Source organism: Melozone crissalis, unplaced genomic scaffold (genome assembly GCF_028551555.1).
Source record: "Melozone crissalis strain CALT ecotype California unplaced genomic scaffold, PUWL_Pcris_2 ptg000004l_1, whole genome shotgun sequence".
In the NCBI taxonomy this organism is placed as follows: Eukaryota; Metazoa; Chordata; class Aves; order Passeriformes; family Passerellidae; genus Melozone; species Melozone crissalis.
In genome coordinates, this window is record NW_026535782.1 from 38,499,025 (window position 1) to 38,525,522 (window position 26,498).

The 26,498-nt window shown below is 41.2% G+C and overlaps 2 protein-coding genes across 4 annotated transcripts in view; both read left to right on the forward strand.

The window, feature by feature from the left end:
- The window catches only part of NR1H4 (nuclear receptor subfamily 1 group H member 4), a 30,236-nt gene extending 25,969 nt beyond the window's left edge, over nucleotides 1–4,267 (forward strand). For all 3 annotated transcript variants that reach the window (XM_054278069.1, XM_054278077.1, XM_054278088.1), the window contains 2 exons: nucleotides 2,838–2,951; nucleotides 4,029–4,267. In XM_054278069.1, the coding sequence (XP_054134044.1) occupies nucleotides 2,838–2,951; nucleotides 4,029–4,267 (353 nt within the window). The remainder of the gene's footprint in view (nucleotides 1–2,837; nucleotides 2,952–4,028) is intronic.
- A 6,643-nt stretch (nucleotides 4,268–10,910) lies between these two features.
- Nucleotides 10,911–19,876, forward strand: GAS2L3 (growth arrest specific 2 like 3). The gene is made up of 8 exons (XM_054278797.1): nucleotides 10,911–10,931; nucleotides 11,910–12,078; nucleotides 12,470–12,588; nucleotides 13,297–13,438; nucleotides 15,984–16,047; nucleotides 16,713–16,851; nucleotides 17,695–17,802; nucleotides 18,512–19,876. Exons 1-8 carry the CDS (start codon nucleotides 10,914–10,916, stop codon nucleotides 19,874–19,876), a joined length of 2,124 nt encoding a protein of 707 aa, XP_054134772.1. The 5' UTR covers nucleotides 10,911–10,913.
- The last annotated feature ends 6,622 nt before the right edge of the window (nucleotides 19,877–26,498 follow it).

The window sequence follows — 26,498 nt, forward strand, 5'->3', positions numbered from 1 at the left end:
AATATAATTTCATTTATTTGATTTTTTTTTTTCATTTTCGAGCTATAACTTGTATTAATGACTTTGGGAAAATCATGTAACTCACTTCTCCAGCCTTTCCAGTTACAAGCACCAAATCACTTTTAATTCTTGTTCTGATAATCTGAAGTGGCAACATCTCATACAGTAGCTAGGAAAAAAACCCCAAGAACTATAAACATCTGTTTCCTGTGTTTCCTCGTTGTTTTTTTTTCTTTCGGTTGGAGCTTATTAAATCCAAACCGAAGCGTTTACAATCACATTAGAAAACAGCTCCCTCTTGTGACAGAAAAGCAATTTGTGTAACGTGCATGCAGGAAGATGAACTAATAGCAGGGAAACTTCAGCGTAGGTGGGATGACAGAAAAACTACTAAGAGAAAAGGTTTCATTATCCTAGTGCCAAAATTGCTTCTTTTTCATGGTTTTTTTTCATAATTGTCTTGTGACATATATCAGTTTAAAGATTTTGAAGTTCTGTTCTCCCTTGCAAAAGTGGTAAATCACTTTCATTGCTCAAACATCCCTTTATAATTCCCTTTCATCTCTATGGTTATATTTCTTTGTTTGCACTACACTAATGCAGAGTTCTCTGCAGTAATTTCATTTGCTTTCACATCTATACTCATTTTTTGCTTTACCCTTCCATACTTAATGTTAGCTTAGAAGCTGTCTGGGCAGGGATTGTTTCATTGCATCCTCAGGCATTGTTTGGAGCAGTGAGGATGTGAATTTAGGTCCTCATTAGCTTTTCCATATCCTGTTTGCCAGCACCATTTTCATCCTACTTCTGCTATACAGACAATAGGAATTGAGGAGTTTGGGGTCACCAAAAGCAATAAATCAGTCCAGCTGAAAGATAGCCTGACCTTCGAAAGAAAAAAGAGAAAAAACCTTCAATTTATGAATATGAGAAACAAATGATGGGAGTCAGCCACAGCCCACTTCCTACCATTTCTTGTTTCCTGTCAAGATGATTGTGCCCAGCAGCACAATACCTTGCACAGAGACTTCTAAAAATATCAACTTTGTCTTAGACTTTTCTCATGTTGCCGCTGAGCTACTCATTTCCATGAAAGGAATTAATTTGCTCTGCTTTAGGGCCCAGCTTTTCACTTCTTTTTTTTCTACTTTCATGCAAACTTTAAGACTTTGGTGTTCCGTATATATGTGCTACTTACGTATTATAAGGAACCTTGGCATTTCAAACCACCCAAGAGGGAGGCAGGGGGTTCCCCAAAAGTTAGCAATAACAAGTATTCAAAATTCTAAGTAGTTAATGCTGATGACTAACAGCATAAGTCTCGCAGCACATTAGATGGTATGACTATTGTTTGCCCTGAAAGAAGGGCCAGCTGAGTTAGTAACTTCTACAGGACAAGCTGACCCACATCATATATATCCCTTTAATTGACTTAGTAGTATTGAACTCATCAAGGGAACAAGATTTGTGGCTTGTAGTCTGAAGTGAACATGGGTTGCTCATGTCATGTGTTTAAAAACATGACTCAGCCATGAAATTAAACCACGCCCTACAAGATCATTCCTTCACTGTTGGGACACATAACTATTCCACTGCTTGAAGTAAATTCACTGTCACAGCAAAATGTGACTGTTTCATAGTTGAGTCAAGTGACTTCATGTTTCCTTTCTTTAGTTCCACATGCTGAGTTTCAGTTTGAGTTTTGCCTACTGGGGTCACTCCAAACCGCACTAGTCCTGGACTTCAGCTTGGTGCTGTACACAGCACTCAAACCCGCATTAATTCACATGGCTTCCAAAGGAAGTTATAAAGACTTCTCCTAGAACAGCTCAAAATTAAGACTAAATCTACAAGAGATCCTGTGGCCCTCATCTGTGGGAGCCAAAGAGGTTCTCATCCTTTCAGCCAAGGAAGGCCAAAAGGTTCTTGCTGCAGAACCACTGTTTTGGATGTCTACACTGCTTCAGAGCTGCAAGCAGCTGCTGTCAATAGTTTAGTGTCTGCTCTGAGTGACTCACATATCATTTAAAAGAGGAATAATTTTGATGTCACAGAACTTCTCTTTTACACCAAAGAGTAGGATGGAGTACATCTGTAATTCAAGGCTAACTAAGAACATTGTGACCTGATGACAAAGTCAGCAAGAAGTAGTCTCATTGGCATGCCTTAGTTTGGAAACCCCAAAGGCTTCTGCTGATGGTGAATCACATGATCATATTCTTAAATAGGCCTGGATTTTAGCTATTTTTGGCTCTGTATTTTAGAACACATTATTTTATGCTTTAAGGTAGTAGTAGTTGCATGCAAGTTGATCTTGGACTGCAGGTAATCCTAGACCTGATGAAAGTTTCAGGCTACATAAAAGGAGTAATTAAATGTCTTTATGGAGACAACTGAAGCAACTGCCCAAGGCAGTTGGCTGTAGAGTTGGGCTGGAATTAAACCATACACCCTGAGAGATTTCCACATAACTAATGCAGAGACAGGGAACACAGGGTCTGCGTCTTAATGAGGATTATCAGCAGACAAGGAAACCACCTATGAGACTTGTCCTGAAGATCCAGATGGACAAACCTGCAGAGTGAAATCAGTTGTTTGAAAGAAAGACCTTGAAACCATGCAAAAAGAAATTGCCAGTGTTTGCCTGTGTCTAGTTTGCTCTGGAAAACAAGGATGTGCTTGCACTTCTGTAACTAATTGTCTTGCATCATGATTTCTGTAGTAGATTTAACTCACCAAGACAGTCAATATGAAATATTAAATCATTTCTGTGTAGCAATAAACCAGAGTGCTTCAATAATTAAGACATATTATAACAATTTTTTTCATTCTCACAGGTATCTCAGATGAATTCATAACTCCCATGTTTAACTTTTATAAAAGCATTGGAGAGCTGAAGATGACACAGGAAGAATATGCACTGCTCACAGCCATAGTTATCCTGTCTCCAGGTAACTTCTCATCCAGAATTAAATATTAGTGGTTCTGGAAAGAAAGCATGAGGAGCAGACGTGAGATTTGTAAAAACTTACATTCTGCATGGAGTAAGTCAATGTGCATGCTCATTCTGTATATTCAGTTGTTAAACCAGAAAAAAAGCACAGAAATGCAAACTCCAAATGTCCTGCTACACCCTTTGATTTTGAATACAAGGAAGAAACTGCTTAAATAACGTTATTTTAAAAATTACTTGTATCTCTTCACTGCTTAGCAAAACAGGCTTCCTCCTTCAGAAAACCCCAAATGTGGCTACATAAGCACATCATCACTGACCACTGTGGAATGCTACTTATTTTAAAGGGGAATTGGGAAACCTATAACTTAGAATAACTTAGAGTGTGGCAATGGAGGTCTTCAGAATTTATTGGGAGGTTTCCAAACCAGGTTTCATGAAAGATGGGAAGGTGAAGCATTTCCATCACTCTTTGAGTCACTCTTTGAGTTCACTCTCAGGAAATTTTTTTACACCAAAAATCCCATCCTTCTCTTCTCCTCCCAGTCCAAGTATTCAAACACGTTTCCGTATGAACAAAATAAAAATACAAGTATTTTCTAACAAGGAAATTTAATCTGAGGATGAAGATGTCTGATTTAACCCTGATGACCTGCTTTTACACTCTTCTGGCTAAATTCCCCAGGAGTACTACACCTCCAAGATCTTAGGGTGTTGCTCAGCTTTTGAAATGCATTTTATGACATATTCTGGTGCAGAACCAGAGTATGGAGGGATGATGGCAGAACTCCAGTGAAACGTTGCAGAGTTAAAACAGTTCAGTTCTTAAGAAGGTTAAAAATTTTCTCTAGCTAGAAGTGGGAAGCTTACATGAAAACCCTAAGTTTATGCAAAAATAGAGCATTAAACATTTTTATTTCATATTAATTTGAAAAAAATAATTCTTTGTAGGTATGAATATCAGTGGCCAGTGTAAATATTTGAATATTTTTATGTTAACTTATCAGTGTAAATATTTGCAATGTATCAGAGTGTATATTTGCTAATCACTTCTTTTCTTTAAAACCATAATCAGATCGACAATACATAAAGGACAGAGATTCTGTGGAAAGGCTTCAAGAACCACTGCTGGATATTCTACAAAAAGTCTGCAAACTTCACCACCCAGATAACCCTCAACACTTTGCATGCCTTCTGGGCCGTCTCACAGAATTACGGACATTTAACCATCACCACGCAGAGATGCTGATGTCTTGGAGAGTGAATGATCACAAATTCACACCTCTCCTCTGTGAGATCTGGGATGTGCAGTGATGGATACGCCTTTATTTTATTTTAGGAGAAATATCTTTTTAAAGGACCACATAGCACTTATTTTCATAGAGAAGTTCCCACGGTGCATTATATTTTCTTTACTGCATTTTTATAGAAACATGCCATGGATTCATAAAAGTCATTTTGCCCACTATACACAGAATATTGTATAGCTATCAGACTCTCACATGTGAGTATAACTTTTTCTGTATTTATACCCCTTGACCAGAAAGAGCCCACCAGCTCTTCAGAGGAACCCAATTAATTCCTGCTGCAATTAAGCTGATTGCAGTAACTGTTCCTCTGTAAAGAAATGGGGAAATTTAAGTTTCCATTCATAATTTTTCATTGCAGTCTTTTTTTGTTCTTTGCCTCTGACAAAGAATATATTCCAGATTGTTACAGTAATAAACCAGCTGAAATGGTTAATGTCATAGTCATTAGCTTTTAACTCTGAAATGTGTTCATGTTAAGGTGTGCAAGATGTTATTTCTTCACAAAATGAAAAATTATGTAATGGAGAAAAACCACATACACTCAAAAACTCTTTTAATGATATAACATGTAACTTCAATTGCATTATTATTTCGAAGTAAAAATTATAGAGTATCTTCACTTTGTGAAAGTGCGTCACAGCTTATTTTACTTTATTACTTTGACTGCTGGTGTTTAATAGCTCTCAAAAATGCCATCGGCAGCACCCGTGGGACAGGTAAGCGTATCTGGACGCTGTGCGCGGAGGTGCGGGTGCCGCCGGGCTGGGGGGGACTCGGTGCCGGGCTCCGCTCCCAGCGACGGGGGCAGCGCTGTGCCGAGCGCTGCGGGCACAACGCCGGCTGCCCTTCGGCTCCCAGCGCCCGGGGCTGCAGGCGGGCCGTGTCCCAGCCCGAAGGCGATGTCCCAGCCCGGGGGCCGTGTCCCAGCCCGGGGCCCGTGTATCAGCTCGGAGGCCCTGTCCCAGCCCGGAGGCGATGTCCCATGTCGGGGCCGTGTCCGAGCCCGGGGCCCGTGTCCCAGCTCGGAGGCGATGTCCGAGCCCTGGGGCCATGTCCGAGCCCTGGGGCCGTGTCCCAGCCCTGGGGCCCGTGTCCCAGCCCTGGGGCCCGTGTCCCAGCTCGGAGGCGATGTCCCAGCCCCGGGCCGTGTCCCAGGCCGAAGGCGATGTCCCAGCTCGGAGGCGGTGTCCCAGCCCGGGGGCCGTGTCCCAGCCCGGGGCCGCTGTCCGGGGAGCGGGGCGGTTCCGCGGCTCTGGGCCAGGTGCGGCGGGCACGGCCCCGCCCCCGGCGCCGATTGGCGCTTTCGAAAGGAGCGGCCGGCGCGGCGGCGCCCGCTGCGCTGGGAGAGCACGGAACAGCACAGCCCGGCACGGGACAGGACAGGACAGGACAGGACGGCACGGCAGAGCAAAGCACGGCGCGGCAGAGCGGTGGGTGTGACAGCAGCCCGCACCGGGGGTGGCGGCGGCCCGGCCCCTGCCCACGGGGGAGGTGCGGGGGGCTGAGGGGCCGGGCGGGCAGCGGGGCGCTGAGGCGGGCTGAGGGGCCGGGCGGGCAGCGGGGCGCTGAGGCGGACCCCCGCTCCCCGCGGTGTCCCGGGCGCGCAGCTCCGGAGCGGCGGCACCCGGGGGTCCCGAGCTGCAGGGGCAGCGCTGAGAGTCCCGCGTGTCGGGGAGCCCCGGCAGAGCCCGGTGCTGGGCGGAGCCGCTCGCTGCCACCGGCCCGGTCACACGTCCAGCGGCAGCCGTGCATCCAGCGTCTCAGTCACGGATGTGGGAAGGGAAGTGCCTCGAAACTTACCCTGGGGAAGGGAGAGGGGAGAGTTTTTGCATAACCGCCTTCAAACCAGTATCTCCTGTGCCCTACGCAGGCGTTTGAGGATCCAGTGCTGTTTCTGTAGGGAATTTGCCCCAGTGCTCTTGGCTAAAACACTCATTCATTTTGCTTAATAAGCCGAAAAGCGTCTGGCTCCTTTCTTTGCCCAGAAGCTGGCCGTGTTCCAGGGATGCTGTGTGTCACCTTTGGCATAGTATCAGATCAAGACATGGGAAAAAGTACATGTATTCCTTTGGGAGCTATAAAGCCCAACTGGCCTATGCATTTGAAATTGTACCGGGTGGATCTTTCAGAATAATACACGATTCTGTATTTAAGTCATAATTAACTACTCCTGTCTGTGGCCAGCCAGTAGCCTGCTAAATGGGCGCCGAAAAATGCTTTGCTGGAAGAAGTGTGGGTTAGAAATGGGAGGGAGAGAAGTACTTGCCTGTGTGTGTGAGGGAGCAGCCGGGGCAGTGTGTCTGGTGTTAACCAGCCTCTGCCCAAACTGGATGCTCCTGTGGGAAAGCAGCCGTCTGCATGTCTCCTGCGGAGATGGCGGCTGCTGAGACGAAGTGCTCCTCCCTGATTTCGAGTGGGTTTCTCTGCTCTGACAGGTGTACCCGGGCCCTTTGTTGCCATTTGGTAGGGGAGAGCGTGCTCGCTGCCTCTGCTTGTGTGCGCTCCATGGACAGGTGTGGAGAGGCAGTCTCTGGAGAGAACAGTCAGCATTCCTTAATGTAAGGAGTTGGTTGCCACCTTAAAGCCCATCATCTCGGACTGACCAGTCTGGTTCTTTCTCTTTCGTGCCTCTGAGGCCTCCCTAGGGAAGCAGAGCTCCTGTTGACTCAGTAATGCAACAAAAAGGCTCTGAAATTGCTGTAGTGATGGAGTAGGGCTCCGTTCAGTCTCTTGTGCCTACCCCTTTTCTTTTGCATGTTGGTAGATGTGTCTGTAAAAAAAATCTTGACTATCCTGTAGTATGTTTCAACAGATACTGACATGACAGCTTCTTTCATTTCGATCTGTTTATAAACATGGGTTTTGGTAGGCACTGTCAAGACTAAGCCGGTTGCTCTGGGTTAGACTGTTGTGACTACCTTTGGGTGTTGATGGAGTAGAAGATGATGTTATATATCCTAAATATAGGGTGAAGATGTAGAAGCATTTCTACCCAAGTGTTTTCTTAATGAGCCTGTTAACAGAAGGCAGTTTAATGAGCCTGTGAATCCCTTTAGGTTCCACTTAAGCTAGGTCAATGGCTGCTTCATCGATGTTTTAGCTATCTGTAGAGTTGTGGATTTTGTTTGCTTGTTTGTTTACATGTAAACTGTCCAGTCAAGTAAAATGGGATTTGGACTCGGTTCATCTTGGGCTACAGAATGGGTTGTAATTAGTGTAGCACATCCTGCTGATTGGGGCCCACTGAGTGATCCATACATCCTGATACAGCTGATCCTAAGCAGGCTATCTCATGGAGATCTAAGAGCATGTGTTAACACCTTGAAGTATTTGTGTTAAGTGCTTTAGTATTTGCTGACTCTGCTGTTTCTCAGAGTGTCTGGGGTCAAAGTGCTGGGCATCTCTGTGGAGAGCAGAGGCAAACTGTGGCCTCACAAGTCTGTGTGGGTCATGTCCAGGGTGTGTCTGCACCCCCTTTCCTGAGGAATGCCTGTCCCTATGCTACATGTCAATAGATAGGGATGTTTTTCTCATCTCCCTTACCTGGTGTCGATCCATAGCTCTAGTTCTCCACTGGAGGTTTGGCACTCAACCAGCTGAAAGCAATTCTTGCCTCTCCTAGTATATAATTTGTGGTTGACCACCTGTCTCCCAGTAAATCAGTGTCTCTCTATTGATCCAGCTACAAGGTGTGGCTAGGTGACAGCTCCTCTCCTTCCATCCCACAGAGCCATTGGCAGCAGAAGTACCAGCAAAAAAGAGGGGTTTTCTGAAAGTGGGGTTGGTGGGGGATCTCTGTGCTTACTGAGCTTGGAACTGGGCTCATTGCCCCCTGGTTGGGAAAAGCTCACGTTTCTGGTGTTTTCCTTGTCTAAAGGGGTGAAGCAGGGAGGGGGAAACAGGGAAGAAACAGCATCAGAAACAGTAGGAGGAAGGGGAAGAATTATTAAAAGAATTGTTTCTACTGTGATGGGCTTATTCAGTCCCAAGGGACCTTGAGGGTATCAAGGTCTGCCTGGAAATGGGAATGGCACGGCCTGAAGCTGTGCGGGGGATGTGTTACAGTGTACTTTTATTCTGAGCTCCTTTCTTTCACAAACTTCAGTGTCTGAACACCAAATGCCTGTTGAATGAGAGCTGATAAAACTGGCATGTGTAGAAACTGGTGCAGTCCTATCTGGAGCAGCCAAAATTCAGTATCAGATACTTACTTCGTTCATTATGTACAGCTTTTTGATGCAGGGAACCCAACTGGTTTTAGAAGAAGTCAGATTTGGTTATGACTCTGCCTGGTGCTGCAGTATTCACCTCACCACAGCACCTTCTGCACACTTACAGGCAGACTACTTGAAGGTGGCAGATCTGGGTCTTCTCATCCTGTGCCTCTCACAGTAAGTGATAAGGCTACATTGATCTGTATTCCCTGCAATCTCTGAGCTGAACAGTTGGCTTCTGAAAATGGGCAATTGTTACTGTATTACTTTTCAACTCAAAATTCATGTGCTGTAGCTCACATCATCAGAGGGGGTTTTTGTTAAGTGTTTTTCAGATGCCCTGATAATAAGTGAAGCCTTTTGGCTTTCTAGGGAGCTCTGACATATGGGCTTACAAAATAACTTGTTTAAGAAGAGCAGGCCCTTGAAGTTCAAGTGCCACAATTTTCCTCAATCTCCTATTTTCCTTTTTTTTGGCAAGACTAGTTTTTGTTAGGCATGCCACAAAACTGCAGATGCTGAGCATTCCTGTGATAGCTGCAGTGTGAATATTTTGCTTTGTTCATGTTTTGAGTGCTCCCTGTGAATTAGGCTGTCCTTTGTTTTCCCTTGGCAGTTAATATGCTAGAGCTCTTGTTAGCCTATATGGTACTCCTTATTTTAATGAGACCAGCTTCTCTACTGGCTGTTCTGCTGTTGTTTTATTTATTTTTTTTTTAATCAATGAAGCCTCTTATTGAGCTTCTCTAAGGACAATAGCTTTCTTATGCCAAAGGAAAGCGTATTCCCCTGGACAAAGCTGTGGGAAGCATAACATGCTCATTAGTAATGCTTGGTATATACCCTTCCCTTCCCTTGTTCATTCATAGAAGGAAAAATGACATCAAGGAGAGGATGTCTCTTTCTTTTTTTTTTTTTTTTTTTTTTTTCCTTCCCTAGAAATAAAAGGAAGGGGAAAGATATCACTGGAGTGTCTCTGATAAAGTCTGAGAAGTGCTAGCAGTCCTGGTACCAGGAAGTGTCTTCACCTGAAACCAAACTGGTTGCTCATTTGCCAGTCGTAGAGGTAAGTTGTTTGAAATGCCTGATACATGTGGTCCTACGTAGTCTGTGAGGTTTAAGGCAGTGGGAAGGAGCAAGGAGGAGAAAATGACACCATTCTGCTTTCTTATGTAGGATGAAAGGTGAGAATTTTTACAAGATTTGTGTTTTCTGTGATGAGCCTTGCAGTCTTTTGTCATAGGAAGGCCAGGTTGTGCAGGAGAGAAGAAGATGCCATCTACATACAAAGCCTAAATATCTGGGACAGGAGAGGAAAAATACTTAATTTTAAATGAAAACAGATGAGTTAAAAATGTCTGATAATGTCGGCAATCTGGTTTTCAGTTGAATCACTAAGATGAAATTTTATTGCAGTTATTGAGTAACAGAGCAAGTAAGTAGTTTTTAACAGGTTTCAAAACACAGATAGGAACTTTTTGACATTGTAAAATACCACTGGAAACTGATAATGGAGAAATAGCCTCAGTACACATGCATGCAGCTAACCTGGCAATGCTGCACATCTTTAGTCCTGGAGCCTCCAGGGAAAGACTTAGTAATCTTTAGCCCAGTGTAGAGCTTGTGCTGGATTTTCCCATGGTTGAAAGTATTGCTGGAAAATACAGTGTGGGCTTCAGGAGAGAAAGAGACTGGATTGTATCCTAAGTTTCCTTGGTGTTCCTTTTGCCAGGGATTTGTACTGATAACTATGTTGCTGCAATAGTTTGCAGCATTCTGTTGAAAACTTAGCGCATGCACGCTGCCTGCAAAGTCACAATTGCAACAGAGATTTATAAAAACATTGATTTTTCTTATGTATCTGTGCTAGAACCTGGTGATCTTTAAGATCCCTTCCAATGCACACTGTTCTATGATTCTGTAAGAGGAAATCTTATTTATCAAAATTATTTCTTTGTTTTAAGGTTTTCATGATATTCCAAGTATTTAATGTAAACTCAGGATGCATATATCTGTCTGCACACATGTATGAGATGCACTTGTGATAACTTGGAAGGAAAAATCAGAGCCAACAGTGTTAAATCCAAGAATGCTTTGAATGTGCATTATTCTTTGACAAAATAAATGTCATACAGCTCCTAAAAATCTTGCCAACTTTGGAGCATTGTTTGTGCATACAAAGTTAGTTGCTACTTTTGCTGTAATAACTGCACTTTTATCTAAGGGCAGGGAGCTGAAGTTGACTGAATACTGGATCAAAACTTCAGCTACTAAGATATTTCCCTCTTTCCCCTTCCCTTCCTATTAGGCTCATTCTTATTTTTCCAAAACAGCACTGATGTGTTTTTCCTCAGGATTTTTGTGAAAGCAGGAGAGACTGTAATAAAAATCTCTTATTTTTCCCCAGGAGGAGAAACTAATGTAAAGCAGGTGACCATGCAGAATGCAGTTCAGGTAAATGCCTTTTGAAGTGTTTAAATCCTGAATACATGTATAATTCTTTTTCTTTTTAATACAAAAGTTTACCCTGAAGCAGATAAAATATTAGATTCCCCAGTTACCTCTGATTAAAAAAAAAAGTATTTGTTTTCCCCTTTTACAAGGAGCAATGTGACAAGGATAACCCACTGTTATTATCAGATAGATGACCCATTCACTTCTTAGTGCTGTTAGTTAAGGTTTTGAAGTCAAAGCCTGAGATTATTCAAAAATTTCCATCATGATTAAGAAGTGCCTTTTTAGTAACCTTTTATTCTAATTAATCACCTAAGTATAAATAAATGAATGTATTTTACATACACACTGAACTGAAGGAAAATAGTAAAGAATACCACAAAGATTCTGGTATTATTCAGTCAAAAATTATTCAGAAAAAAAATCTGGAAATTTTTCTTCACAAAATTTCAGTGTGGTCCTTTTCTTGAAGTGTAAGTTACCTTTCATTTACAAGATATACAGTTCTGAAGAGAATTGCTAAGTATTTGCGTTCAAGAAATGTGTTACTTCCTTGCATGGACACATTTCCTCTTTTAATGCTATAATTTTTAATGATTTGAGTACAAAATGCCTCTGAAACATTTGATTAAGAAATCAGTAGTAAATTATGCGATAATTTGCAGATTTCGTGACTTAAAATGTGCTGAGTTTAAAAAACCCGAAGCATTTAATGCATGTTGTCATTATTCTGTATTCAGGCAAGTATGTAATTTTGAATCCAAGGGAGTCAAGAGAAGGAATGCAGAGTGTATTGATGCAGGAGTTACTAACAAGAGCAGAACCATTTGATTGCTCTGTAGGTTTGCTATATCTGTTGAAAGGGAAGTGAACACTCTTGGAATAGTAGTTCTTCAGTCTAATTCAAAGCACAAGTTTTTGCTATCTGACTGCAAATATTGGAGCCTCCTGTCCTCAGCTTACTGGACTCCTCTGCAGGTGTGGTTTGGAGACGAGCTTCCCTTGAGTCCCCGAAGTCCCCTGACTCCAAGGCATGGGCCAGGTCTGGCAGACGTGTGCCTCTATGACCAATGGATATCTGTGAGGCACGAGGCCACTTTGGTGCCCATGCAGGAAGATCTCTCCATCTGGCTGTCTGGCTTGCTGGGTGAGCTTAAAAATAAATCACTCTCTCATGAATTTCAAAGCACTTCCAATGTTCTAGTCAGCACTGACGTGTAATGTCTACAGTACTGTTAAGAGCTGGTGTATTTGAGTTTGAATGGCTGGGAGAATTGCATTAAAATGCATGCTTTGATTTCAGTTTTATTAGCTGCCACCTCTTAAGGGTTGCACAATGAATAATTCTAATTTATATTTATGAATCTTGTTAGTCTAATTGAAATCTAATTAATCTAATATTTTATTTTATTTTACTTGTATATTTCTTCTATTTTTCAGTCTTTAACACTGGAATGCTGTTTGATTTGCCTCTAAGTTCATATGAAACTTCTTTACCTTCATGGAGTAACTTTATTATTGACCTTCTTTTCTTAAAGGAATGGAAGTCAAAGCAGAGCAACTGCTAGAAGAACTTGATAATGGGGTACTGCTTTGCCAATTGATTGATGTTCTTCAAAACACAGTTGAAAAATGTTGTAGCACAAATAACTTAAGGGTGAGTTTTATAATGATTTTTTTAAAATACAAAGTCCTAAATCTCAAGTAGTAGTTACAGGAAAAGCAGGTGAGTGAGGCTTCCCAAAGAAGTTTTTTGTATGCTGTGTATCCAGAGACTAATTAACAACAAAGTGGCTTTATAGATGGATAAACTCATCCAATAAATTGCTTTCTTTGTTAATCACATCCTAAGGTCTTTACTAGGTTTTTGGTTTGTTTTCAGTAAAAATCTTGCCTAGAGGAGGATCTAGTCCAAGTCTGGAGTTTGTTCCCCTGCTGCCAGTGTGGGTTGTTACTAAGATATCCATTGGCACTTGGTGCTATGTTTTATGCCAGAAAGTGATGGCTGAACTCAGGTGTACAGGTCAGCCATAAAAGTATCCTGACCTGCAGATGGGCTTCAGTGTTTCCATTGAGAGGCAATGCTTAGTTGAAATGTGAATCTCAAGCAAGTCTCTGTTCCTTTGGAGTACAAAGGCTGCAGAACTAAGGACTGTTCACTCAGTGACTATTCACAATGATAAAGTAGAATGCCTTCTATATTAGTGTAGCTTTTTTCGTGGAATACATACTGAGGTGAACACAAAATAGTTACAACTGCTTCTGTACTCTGAATTTAGGGTGTATTTTCCTTTGAAAATATGCTTTGAAATCTGTTGGCATTGTTGATGTGTACAATGTACTTTTTGTTTTCTTCCCTTGCCAGAATTTTCCTATGAGAAAAGTTCCATGCAAGAAGGATGCTCCATCAGGATCTTTTTTTGCCAGAGATAATACAGCCAACTTTCTTAACTGGTGTAGAGCCATTGGAGTTGATGAGACATACCTCTTTGAATCTGAAGGCTTAGGTAGCTCTCTCTTTTTGTTAAATTTGCTTTGATCTCTGTGTGAATCACTACCTGGTCAGGGAGATGCCTTGTTACAGACTTGTGAACTTTTTCTCTTGACTCTGCATGTGTCATGCAAGCTCTTATTTATTTTAAGGCAGTGTCCAAGTACAAGCATTGAAAAATCAGTGACTAATATAACTTGCATGATGCTTTTGCAAACTTCTGAAAGTTATTGTGTGGGATGAAGTGGGGACTGAGAGCTGTGCAACAAAATACTGTGTTTTTCTTCAGTAAAAAGAACCACTGAGAAACAGGAGAAAAGTGTGGTTTCACTTTCTGTGTGTGGGAAGACCACAGGGCCATGGAGTCAACTCACAATAAGATCCTTTATTTGGTATCACAGCTCATTTTTCTTGCAAAAATCCCTCAGAAAAATACATTCAAGATGGTTAAATTTGGTAACAACATCAGGGCATTGTGTCTGAAGTGGCAACAGCCTGTTGGTAATTAACATTTACTTCAGGACACAACATTACTCTAAACCACTTGTATTTTCCCATTTATAAGATAGTTATAAAAATAAATATTACCAACTATGAGTATGCCTGCCCCAGTGCACAACCGGTGCTGTACAGCATCTTCTAGACTGGTACGAAGGAAGAAAACTTTTTTGACTGCTAGTTAAGAGGATTGTACTTTCATCACATAATAAATAAGGAAATGCTCTTCTACCAGCTATTATGTCAGTAAAAATTAATTAATACAAAACTTTCTGTGGCAAGCCAAATTGTTTTTTGTTGTTTGGCTTTTTTTTTTTTTAGTAAGAAAGATATCTGCCTGTCAGCAGACTAGCAAAAAACTGAGAACTATCTTTGTTTTCAGTAATTGTATGAAATTGTCATAATATTTACTGTATTTTGAAATCTTTGTTCCATTAATGCTATTAATTAGCATTAGTGTTAATTAAATGCTATTTTCATACTGGCTGGACTGCCCATGCATCTCTACTGGATAAGTCATCTTTTAAAATAGTTGAGAAAACTCCATCATTTACATATTTAATTTTGATTAACTAGTGAGTGTATCTTTCTTCAGTGCCAGGAAATACAGAGTAGAACTGAGTTACAAGAATATTTTAATTTTTTTTTAGTTCCTTGTATGAATTGTATTGCTTAAACATGTTAGTTCCTGTAAGTGGACAGGTAACTAGAACCTGTTTAGCTTCCCTGTGATAAGCAGTGCTGTGGCTTTCACTCATTGCAAAGAAGTGTTTTGAAGTCTGTAACTCTTGACACAAGCTTGCTTTGTGGCATAAATATCTTCTGTGAGCCTTTTTGGCGGCTGAAATGAGCAGACTTGCAGCCTCCTAGATGAAACATTCTTTCCACTGATGTTTTTCATCAGTCTTTCAAGCCATTCTTCATGAATGATACAGGGGAAGGATAAGTTGACAATTGTCTTTTTCCCATCGGGGACATATAGCAGCACCTCCTGAAAAGTGTAGATGATTGGGAAGGAAATAAATCAAGAGGCTCCTGAGACAGCAGAAATGAAGAGTAGGCATTGTGGGGTGCCCTTTGACATCAAGCCAAAACAAATGTCCTGATCTTTGCTAGGGATATATTTGGATTTTTCCCTTTTGGACTCAAGAAAATTAAAACACTTTTGTTACAGCTGGCAAATTCACAACACACATGCAGATACACTAAAAAAGAGATTAATTGGCCTCTAAAAGTAGCTTTGAGATTATGGCTTTGTCAACTTTCTGTTCTAGATTTACCCTTCATAATTGGATCTTTTAAAAAGCAGACTTAGAAACTGGAATAGATGATGTAAACAACATCAGAAAATCTGACTTCATCCTTGGACTATACTTTAGGAAGCACTTTTAAAGCAAAGGCACTTCAAATATCAAATTGATATCACAGGGATGTTGGGTTTCATCTGTAAAGATAGAGCTGGAACTTTTGAAGCAGTGATAAGAAAAGATCTGTTGCTTACTGAACTGGTAACAGTCACCCAGATTGTTCTTTCCCAGCAGAGGTTTAAAACCACTCAGGCTGACTGGCTGTGTAGCCATCCACTTGTGAGCTGGGGCCTTTGCAGTGTATCTTCTTGTGGATAATAACCTCCAGAGTGCAAGTACCTAGCTGTGTCTGTAGGCATGAGCATGAACAGATCAGTGTATTTTCCTTTTTGTCATTTTTAAGTGCTCTTCATCTTTAAGGCTGTGATATTGCATTTGGGAGTAGGGAATGGGAAGTGTTCACGTCTCTTTCTTTCCTGTTCTCATCAAGAAATGAGATTATAAAACACATTTCTCTTAGGAGGAAGAGTGGTTTCAGGAGTGCCAGGATGGGTTTAAAGATTTTATTGAATAGAAAATTAGAGTTGTAAAGCATGTAGTGCATCGTCAATGATAATGCACCTTGCCTCTGGGTAGGATGATGGGAAATTTATAGTCCTGCATACCTCATCTTCCCTTTTCTTGGCTGTACCTAATTGCATAGGCCTCCTGCAATAAATATGAACTATAACTCCTCTTTATTCTCTTCCCTTTTAGTGTTGCACAAGGATCCAAGACAAGTGTATCTTTGTCTGCTGGAAATTGGGCGCATTGTGTCTGGGTAGGTGATCCACACGCGCTCCCAACAAGAAATTGAAGGACACATCCTACTAAGTAAAAGCTAAGACAAAGTTAGGACATTATTTGCAGCTGTCTAGTGATGTTAATTCTGTGCAAAAAGTAATGAGTAGTTTTTCTAGGACCATCGTACAATAAGAATTTTTTTTCAAATATTTATTGGACTCTTTTCTTGGAGAGGTGCTGTACCATGCTGGTTTCTATAGCTGTGTTTAAGTTATACATTCATCCTATAGATAATGTGTACCTCTTGGAACAGCTCACTGGGCATTAAATACAATTCTAAGGGTTTCAATTTTTCAGCTTTTTGGAAGGTATCTCTTTATTATCTAAATGTAGACTTAATTTATGTCTAGTGCAGAGCTGGAAGCTTTAAGATAGTCTCTCTAAATTGGATGTGACCTCAACTGTATAGTTTTGGCAGTATTTTTACTGTATCCTCTGGTAACACCAAGGCTACCTTAGGAAGGGCTTCTGCTAGAAACTCAGAGATGCTCCTTCTTTTAGATTATCAAGGCAATTACTCCTCTGATTGATTCAGATGTCCTTGTCTGTCAAGCCATTATAATTTTACAAGTTTGTTTTCATTTGTTTCTTTTTGTTTTCTTTAATAAATTAGTAATTAAACACTCTGCTTTGGTCTTTGAGGTATGGAGTTGAACCTCCTGTGCTTGTAAAACTAGAGAAGGAAATTGAGCTAGAAGAAACCCTGCTGATGACCTCTGGGCCACCATCACCTCTTAGCACACCAAAGTCATGTTGTCACCATGGGGAGCTACATGAGGCAGTAAGTGCTACTTGATTAGTGGGATATAGGCTTTAATTTAAACTCTTAGTTTTGAACTTGTATGATCTGTCTCAGTATGGACAGGCTGGTTTTCATCTAATATGTGTGAGCCTCCTCAAACAGAAGGCTATGCACCTCTTTTAATCATTTTTTTTGTTTTGTTTTGAAAATATAACTAAAATGCTGTTCGATATGTTTTGGAATGCATAGAACCTACATTGATTTCCTTTCCCCTCTTCCTTTTCCTTGCTTCTTTGAGTATAAGAAATGATCTCATTCAATTTTTCTGGTGTCAGTGTTCTATGACTGCAATGAATGTTGCTCTTCAATTTGATCTTTCCATAAAACTTCATCAGGTGTTAAAGTAGGCTTTGATGAAAGTCTTTTGAAAGAAAATTTTTAAATCACACCTCTGTAGCTGTACCAATTGGAAATGAATATGTATCCAGAAAAGGAAATTATTTGTACAGCTTGTAAACTGGTCCAGAGGAAATGATGAACAATTTTCCTATTCTGCTTAAAAATTCATTTGTTTTAAAGGTCATCTGTGTTGTAATGTAAAAATTCTGTTTCTTTGGGAATGTCAGCCATCAGATTCGCTTTCTCTGGAAACTCACTATTTTGCCTTCTTGGCAATAGTCTCACCCTTCCAATTTGTTCCATTTCTAAGTGGCTCTTAGAGGCAGATCTTCTCTAACCCAGCATTTCTTTGGGGACTCCTTTTCCCCTTTTTTCAGTTGTTTCCTTCTTGGGTCTTCCATCTTAATAGAAGATTAACTCAATAGATGGTTAAACTTGTGCTTCTGTCAAAATACTAATAGATGCTTTCAATATAATAACTAGGTAAAACATATAGCAGAAGATCCTCCCTGCAGTTGTTCCCATCGATTTTCAATTGAATACTTGTCAGAGGGACGTTACAGGCTGGGAGATAAAATACTCTTCATACGAGTAAGTAGTTTTTAAGAACTCCAATTTATATTTATTTTGGGGAGAGCAATGCTTTTAAGTGAAATACCTCATTTTTATGGAGTTGTTTTAGAATTGCAGAATTATTTAGGTTGGGACAACTTGACATTCCATCCCTTATTCTAAATAGGTGTAATTACTCCATTCTTTAGATCTTTGATCCAGAAACATTGATTTTTACAACCACACTAAACTAAGATAATGTTTCTCTGTGGTGCCTCTAAAATTTCAGTAATGACTTGCAACATAAATAAGGAAAATGCCATAGAATATCCTGAAAATGTTGCTTGTTCAAAACCTAGATTCTTGGGGTTTATAATTTGCGGGGTTGTTGAGTACTCTTGTCAGCAATCATAAGAGTTTGTGTTGCAAGGACATAATTTAAATTCAACCCATGCCCAGAACTATGCATACTAAACAAAGATTCTTACAGAATGGTTTAAAGGTCTTCTGTAAAGATGTTTCCATTATTTCCTGACACAGAATTACTACCTATGCAGGAGAAGCTATCTAATAAAATAATTGGGAAGCAAAATCCTTGTTTATCACATAATTTCTATTTTGAAATGTTTCTCTGTAAGAAAGGAAGTGCTATTTTTAGTCAATTTCAGTAGGTGGCAATGTAAGATGAAGAAAAATAAAACAAGCTAAGAATTTCTCTTGTTCTTCTGCTCCTCTTCCCCATTCTCAGATGCTACATGGCAAGCATGTGATGGTACGTGTTGGTGGAGGCTGGGACACTCTTCAAGGTTTTCTGCTCAAATATGATCCATGCCGAGTGCTTCAGTTTGCAACTCTGGAACAAAAAATCCTGGCATTTCAGAAAGGGGTCACCAGTGACAGTGTCCCCAGCTTGTCAGCTAGAAATCAGGAGCCTCCTCTTATGAATCCAATGTCAGCTGTCAACATGTTTCAAAAGCAGCCATCAAAACCTCCTGCTCCTGTTTTAGGTCTTGGAGCCAGTGCCAAGAAGGCGTTAGCTAAACGTCCTCAGTCCCCTGCCCTGGCATCACCCAGAGTGACCCCATCTTCCACTGCCAAGTCATCCACAGTCAGGTCCAAATTACAAGGGTCCTCAGCAAGAGGTGTGCAGTCTCCTTTCAAACCTGGCACCTCAAAGAAACTGGAGTCTCCTGCATGCAACTCACCAGCTTCTGCTCCTTCACAGCCTGGAAGCAAAAGTTCTTCACGTGCAGGAGCAAGGACAGCTCCTGCTCCCTCTGAAACGTTGCGCAAACGTATTCGGTCTCCCGATGCTACCAAGGGGAAATTTGCCCTTCCTCAGGGCTCCCCAGCACGAGCACTCCATCGTGCCCCCTCACCCTCTAAAAAACAACCATCTCTTTTGTCTGGGACAGCTGGAACAGCCACTTCAAAACAGAAGTGTGTCCCTGCTAAATGCAGACCTGTATCTGTCGCTAAAACCAAGGTGAATTCAGCTGCTCCCAGGGCTGCTCGGCCGCCGGTTACAAATCTGCGCACTGTTGCCAAGTTTGCACATTCCCAGCAACTCCTTGCAAAACCTCCTGAAAACGATATTCGGATCTCAGGTGCTGGGTCTCAGCATCCTCTGAGAGCCCCACAAACAACTTCTCACCTGGCAAGAAACTTGAAAACTGCTTCTGAGCTAAAACTCTCCGCTTCTGCACCTTCCCTTGCCGTTAGCAAAGCATCAAAGTCACCACCTCCATTGTTACCTACACGCAAAAATGTGTCATCAGCCGGCAGCAAGCAGCCAAATGCCAGTAATCCCCCTCAGGTTGGAGCCTCTTTATCCAAACCTGCTGAACGCACACCTTTGTCTGTCGTACGGCTTCCTCAAACTTCAGCCAAAGCAGCAGTGACCAAAAAGCCAGCACAGCCTTCCACAAAAGGTCAGCATTCAACCAAAAACTTGCAAACAAACAAAAGCTTGGCCCCAGCAGCCAAGAAGCCACTTCCAAAGGAGCAGGCGTATAACAAAGGAACACCTGGTGCATCAAAAGTTCCTCTTACAAAGAGCGGGCAAGATGATCACTATTTTGTTATGACAGGGACTAAAAAGCCCAGAAAGTAAACTAATTTGTTACGTTCTGTGGAAGTCCCTGTCTTGTTCAAAAGGGCCTCTTGTGACTGCTACACTGAGGTCAAGGAAAAAAGCTAATAACACTACATTTAATATGAAATATTAGGTATAACATGCCTTTTGCTGCCTAACTTACTGTAAGAACTGTGTTTATTTTGCGGTTTAGAAACTTCTATTTGGATATGTTTAGAAGTGAGCTTACTTGCTGTGTGACACTGTGGAATGGCAAATATCCTTGATCTGCTGCAAAAAAGTGTGGGAGAAGAAAGGGGAATTAAAGCTGAAGCTTTTGCAGCAGAACTCTGGTGGTTCTGATACATCTGCATTGAGGTGTGTGGCAAGTAACAGAGCTGTGCACAAGCTGTAAAATGTCTAATACCTCAAACAAAAGTGTGGGTTTGGTTCACTGGTATCCCTGAACCCAGTCTGGGTCGCATGTTTTAGAAAGAGAAGAATTTTCTAGTCCTGTTTAGATTTGACAGGTGCTGTTATGAGTGTTCACTGTGTCCCCCCATATGGCTTAAAGTGGATTCAGCTCACTTGGAAGTGGAGCTTGGTTTGGTTTAAATTGGACACCAATAATCATGGCCTTGATTGCTCACTTTCATTGTGCCTTAGCCTCTCAAATTCAGAACAGAACTCTTCAGTGAGCAATGCTACCTTTAAAACCCTGGGCAGATAACCTTGCTTAGTCCGTTTTCAAATCTGACTAGCTTTCCTAGAAAGCTCTTGCTGCGTGGAGGGATGTTTCTGAGTTCCAGGGAAGATACTTGCCCCTGGGCTGGAGCCCCACGTCAGCTCCTACTCCTGGGTTGGAGCCCCAAAACAGCTCCTGCTGCAGCAGCACTGAGCTGCAAGCACTGACCTGTTCTAGCAGAGCTTTACTGCTCTGCAGGAGTGGCCTTTGCATGTAAGACTGAATTGCCAAATACTTTTCTCAGTGCTACGGGTTAATTTTTGTTGGCACTCTAATCTGCAGGGGCCTTTCTTGTTTTGTTTGTGGACACCTCTTTCCTGGCTCTCCTGTATCACTCTGGAGGTGAGAAATAGTTTCCCAAAGAGGAATACAGCCTGCATTTGCCTTTAAACATCTTAAAGTGCAAGAAAACTATGCACTGTCTACATCCAGCTCCTGAAGTCTTTCAGTGAGTTAAACATCCGTGGTGCTCAACACCTTTACCCTTGGGGAGCGAGCTTCATGGTAGATTGAGAACTGCTGTCTTTGGGAGTAGTGCTGTTTGGGTTATTTTGGGGTTAATGAACACTTGTCCCTCCAGACTCTGAGGAGCTCTGAAGGTCTTTGAAGACACACTGGTGTTTTCCACAGGCCATCACTTCTGCCCTCCATTCCCAGTCTATTTATGGGCAGGAGTGGATGTCACTGCCATAAAGGCTCCTGCATGGTGGAGCTGGGAAGTCTTTTTAAAAGGAGAAGAGTTCCGTGGAATATATAGTTCCTGTTGTTAAGGGGTTTTATTTTAGTTGGTTTGTTGGTTTTTTTTTTCCTGGAACTAGAGTAAGCAAACATCGTAAACTGAGTTCTCATGCGATGTGGCAGAGTCATAGAGCTGCTTTTCTGAGCACCTTGTTAGCTTATTTTATTTATTTTATGATTCTATTTATGCGTATCTACTGTACAGTACTGCTCACAACCTGCTGGGAGTAAGCAGTAGATGCCAGTGTCCAAACTGTAGGAGGAAAAGAGATCTGTTTTGATAACATGGACACAAGTCCCACAGGATCCCATACAAAGTTGAATGTTTGGGAAGGCCTTGGGCTTGCTTGTTTTAAATGTACGCTGGTCAAAGCCGCTGCTGCAGTGTTAGGCAGAGCATTGACTATAGTGGTTTCCTGTCAGGTTTGATAAATCTGGCACATGGCTTCATGTGCTGAAAGCATTTTACAGTAGATGACTTGCTTTTTATTTTTGGGCTTCCAAATGGTGAGTTACATGTGATATATCTCATGCAGATTAGCTGACTTCTTGGGGTTTTCTTTGTGTAATGGGTCTGGAAGAGATGGAGTTAACTTTCTTCATAGCATCCCCTATGGGGCTGTGTGTTAGATTAAAATCTAAGCCCACGTTGATAACATGTGCTGTTGTTTGGACTGTTGCTGAACAACCCTTCCAGGGTCAAGTCTTTCTTTTTCCTGCTCTGCCCCCACAGTGAGTAGGCAGGAGATTGGGAGTGCCATGGCTGGGAACTGGCCAACCTGAGCTGGCCAAAGGGCTGTTCTATATCATAAAGCATCACCTCAACAATAAAAAGAAGGAAGGGGTAGAGAAAGAAGGGCATGCAGGTTGTGTGGCTTCTAAGGTGGTTGTTTGCCAGTTGGCTGGGCATGGGAGTAGTGAAGGATTGCCTTTGCATCACTTGTTGGTTTACTTTTCATATCTTTTCTTCATTCATTAAACTCTTTATCCCAGCCAGTGAGTTTTGCCTTTGCTGCTCCACTCTCCTTATCTTGCTGGGGGTGGAGGAGAGATAAGGAGAGTGAGGGGTGTGCACAGGTACTTGTCTTCTGAATGGGGTCAACCCACAGCACCTTTTAAACCATTTACAAAGTTCTTAGCATCAATTTGAACACTGAGGATCTTGGATCATGGTGTCAGGCAACTTCTGCCTTTCTGAACTACAGAGAAAATTAAGCAAATGGCTTCGTCTTTGTCATATATAATGTCATGTAATAAACTGAATTTTAAAGTTCAAAATTGAAATAAAAATGCATAAACTGTTACAGTTGAAACCTTAATAAGCTAATCTAAAGTTACACATGGGTAGACTTGTTTGGTTTTATTATAAAAATAATGTATTTGAGTTTGATCCAACTTCTGTGGAAATTGTTGTCGCCAGCTGCATAGTCATGTAACATGAGGTGAGCCAAGAATAAAGTGTAACAAAGTACCTCCTAATGGAAATGGATACTATTTTTACAATGATTGCTGCCAAATAGCAAGTCTAATTTTCAGTTTATAGTACCTTTTATGAGGGAAAGATAATTTGGAGCGATAATCTGACTGAATTCTCCATGTGATATCAATGTCCTCTGTATGAGTACTTATTTAAAATAAACATACACTGCACCTTTTTATATGCACATGTGTTTCTTCTCCTGACATCTTTTTGCAGGGAGGGAAAAAGAATGCATTTCGGAAGGCTCATGTTTTCCCTCTGCCACCACATAAATAGTAGATTCCATCTCTGGCATAAATAGCTGAGTCTAATTCATTGCTTTCTTTGGACTTCAAGACATTTTTACTCTGACCCTGTTGTCAGTGTGACTAATTGTGGGGAAGGGGCCTCGTCATCTAGGAATGAGCCTAAGTAGTTTCAGATATACCAAATAGTTGTGTTTGCAGCTCTACTTGAAATATAAAGCATCTGTGTACCATATTTTCCCTGCTTATATCTTGTCAACAGAAGATCTCTCTGTCTGTTTCCATTAATGACAGAAATTTAATTAGTTTTGTTGGGTGGAGAATTGGCTGTTCTCACTGGAACCACCTAATTAACTTTTTTCCCCTTTCCCTATTCTATTTTTTTTAAACTCTTTTAAAGCCTGCCTTTGTCTGCTGTTCCAAAGTGTCTTCAGTTCCTGGTAGTGTGGTGCTGGTGCCTAATCACACAGACTGACCCTTCCACTTCAGCTGTGTCTAGTAAGCACGTGCAAGTGGCGTCTACCATCCTTGTTCTACAGGACCAAGCTCTGCATAGGTGTTAGTTGCAGTTGTTTTTTTAGAGAGATGCTGTTACAGCTGGCTTGTAAAATGCAAAGGCAGTCCAAGATTTTCTCAGGTAAGTATCCTAACCCTATTTTATATATCCTAATCATATCTATCTATCTACCTGGTAAATTTCAGGGCAGTTTTCCTTCTAAAACTTGAAGCACCCATAACTTTGAACATCAAACTAGGCCGCTCCTTTTCTTTTTCCCTACAGGGAAAATGAAATCTGTTAGGTGAGTGAGTTCTATGGGGTCATCTGGTGTCTTTTAATTTTCTAGAGACTACTCTGACAATGTAAGCCCCTTAACTTTTCTAGAAATGCACAGACAAAACTTTTCTCTTTGATTCAAATAAAGCCTTTAGCTAGCAAAATCCAGATTTGGCATGAAATAAGTAATGCAAGAGACATTTAATGCTATAAGACCCTTTCATTTCATGTACATACATTCTTGAAAACTTCATTATTTTTTTTTTAAAGCCAAAATTGAAGCTACTTCCTTAATAAAAGTTTGGAAAAATTAAATTGTCTGAAATGTAGATAAGTTCAACACTTACACCTTTCTGAAATTTTAATAAAAAATAAAGCATTAAAATATTTGAGGGGTGAGATCTGCTCACAGTTCAGATCTAGCTAGCCAGCAATCCCCATTAACTGAGAAATGAACTTTCAGGTGTGTCACCTGGTGGGAGTGCCAGCAGTGGACAACTTTTTACTTGGGGAGGGGTACTGATGTCTAAAGGAAAGCTGTTATGGCATTTTGTGTGAAATATTTTGTTCCAGATGGAAGAAAACCCTTACAGGATGGGAGCAGCTGGCCATTTCTCCAAAGAATGTAGCTAGGCAGAAAGTATTGACAGATTTGTTGTGCTAAGAGTTTTTAGAAGGTAAGATTGCAGCACAGAACTTTGATGTAAAATTGGCCTATAGTGCTGAGTCAGAAAGTACTGTGCAAAGCTGAGGTTCTATTAAACAAAGCCAAACTTGCCTGCTTCCTCAAGCACCCTGTTAGGATATTCACTGAGGAAAAATGGAATATATTAGCGTTTGTCAAAATACTCAGACAGGGCACCTCATAAGAACCATGTTAAAGTCAGTTACATGCATCTTTACAGGGAAAGCATATACTTTACCTCTTGCATTTTAAAATAAAAGCAATTGTTGAAATTCAGGTTGAGAATCTTCTAATTTGCTGAACTTTTATTTAAGCACTATTATTATTTACTTTTCTGAAGCATTGCTGCTGTAACAAAAAGTGCCTTGTAGCAGAACCTATATTCCCAGAAGAACAGAAATAATTACTGTGATGTGTCATCCTGATGAACAATATGCTGCTTCACAGCTTTTTTTCCTTTTTGCTGAATACACTGCTCTATAGACACCTGTGAAATAAAACTAAAATAAATTGCTTTTACTGTGTACACATTGCAGCATTGACCCTTGAAGTACCGTGATGTTATTTATTGCTGCATCCAAAGAAAAGAGCAGCAGAATGAGTTTATTTAAAAATCAAACTAAATATCTTTGTCTGGATCTATAGCCCTGGAATTAAGCTCCAGTATAATACATTAGATTTGGGAGGTTTTTCTGACTACACAATTGTATAGTCGGGATTTTAAAACACTCTTATCTGTAGTAGGATATTTTGCTAGGTCAAATTATTTACAAAAATATCCATGAAGAAGCATTTTTGCTGATGTACATGACAATGGCCATAAGAATGTCTGCTAGATTTAATTGTTTAATGAAAAATATTGATAAGTCTGTTTGTGATTTCCTTCTTAAAACCCCATGAGTTTCCCCAAGACTTGGGTCCTTAAGTCACAGTTCATTTCCACTGGTGTGGAAAAGTAACGTATTAGGTCTGTGAAGTCAAATATTCACGGTTTAGAGAAAGCTGTCATTCAGATGGGTACATGTGACTGTTTCACTAGCATACATGAAGCACTGTATGCACTGTATGCTCTGGGGCCACAGCAAAAAAGGACATGGAGCTGTTGGAGCCAGGCCAGAGAAGGGCCATGAAGGTGATCAGAGGGCTTGAGCACCTCTCCTATGAAGACATGCTCAGAGAGGTGGGATTGTTCAGCCTGGAGGAGAGAAGGCTCTGGGCAGAGCTCATTGCAGCCTTTCAGTACCTAAAGAGGGCCTTCAGGAAAGCTGAGGAGGGGCTTTTTATGGGGGCATGTAGTGAGTGAGAGGATAAGGGGTAATGACATGAAAGAAGGTAGGTTTAGATTTGATGTTAGGAAGGAATTCTTCACTATGATGGTGGTGAGGCATGGGTTGCTCAGAGATGTTGTGGTTGCCTCATTGGTGGAAGTGTTCAAGACCAGGCTGGATGGAGCTTTGAGCTACCTGGTCTAATGGAAGGTGTCCCTGCCTGTGACAGGAACATTGGAGCTAGATAGTCTTGAAAGTGTCATCTAACCCAAACCATTCTCTGTTTCTATCATTTTGACACAGATGTCCATTATCAATTATTATTTCATCAGAATGCTGTTTCCCTCAGGCTGTAGAAGAGACAGCTCTGCCTGCATAGGGAGTTGTTGAGGATTGGGGATTCCCTCTGTACATCAGTGTGTGGCCCCTTGCCTTACTTTTTAGCCTGTGCTGAAGACAGTAAACCATTGTCATATGGGCATTTGCAGGATCTTATCCCAGCACCTGAATGTTTCTTGAGGCTTATCTCCTTAAAAATTGAGAAAAGTCAGGGCTGAAAGTCGCTGAGATTAAAGTATCCATTCAGTTGAGTCAATTAACTTGCACTTCAAAGTAGTTGATGTGATAGTGTGGTGATACAGGACTGAACTTTGAAATTTCAGGTGACTTGGCTTTATATCTTGGGAGTGCTTAGCAGCATTGCAAATTTGAGTAATGGGTTTAAG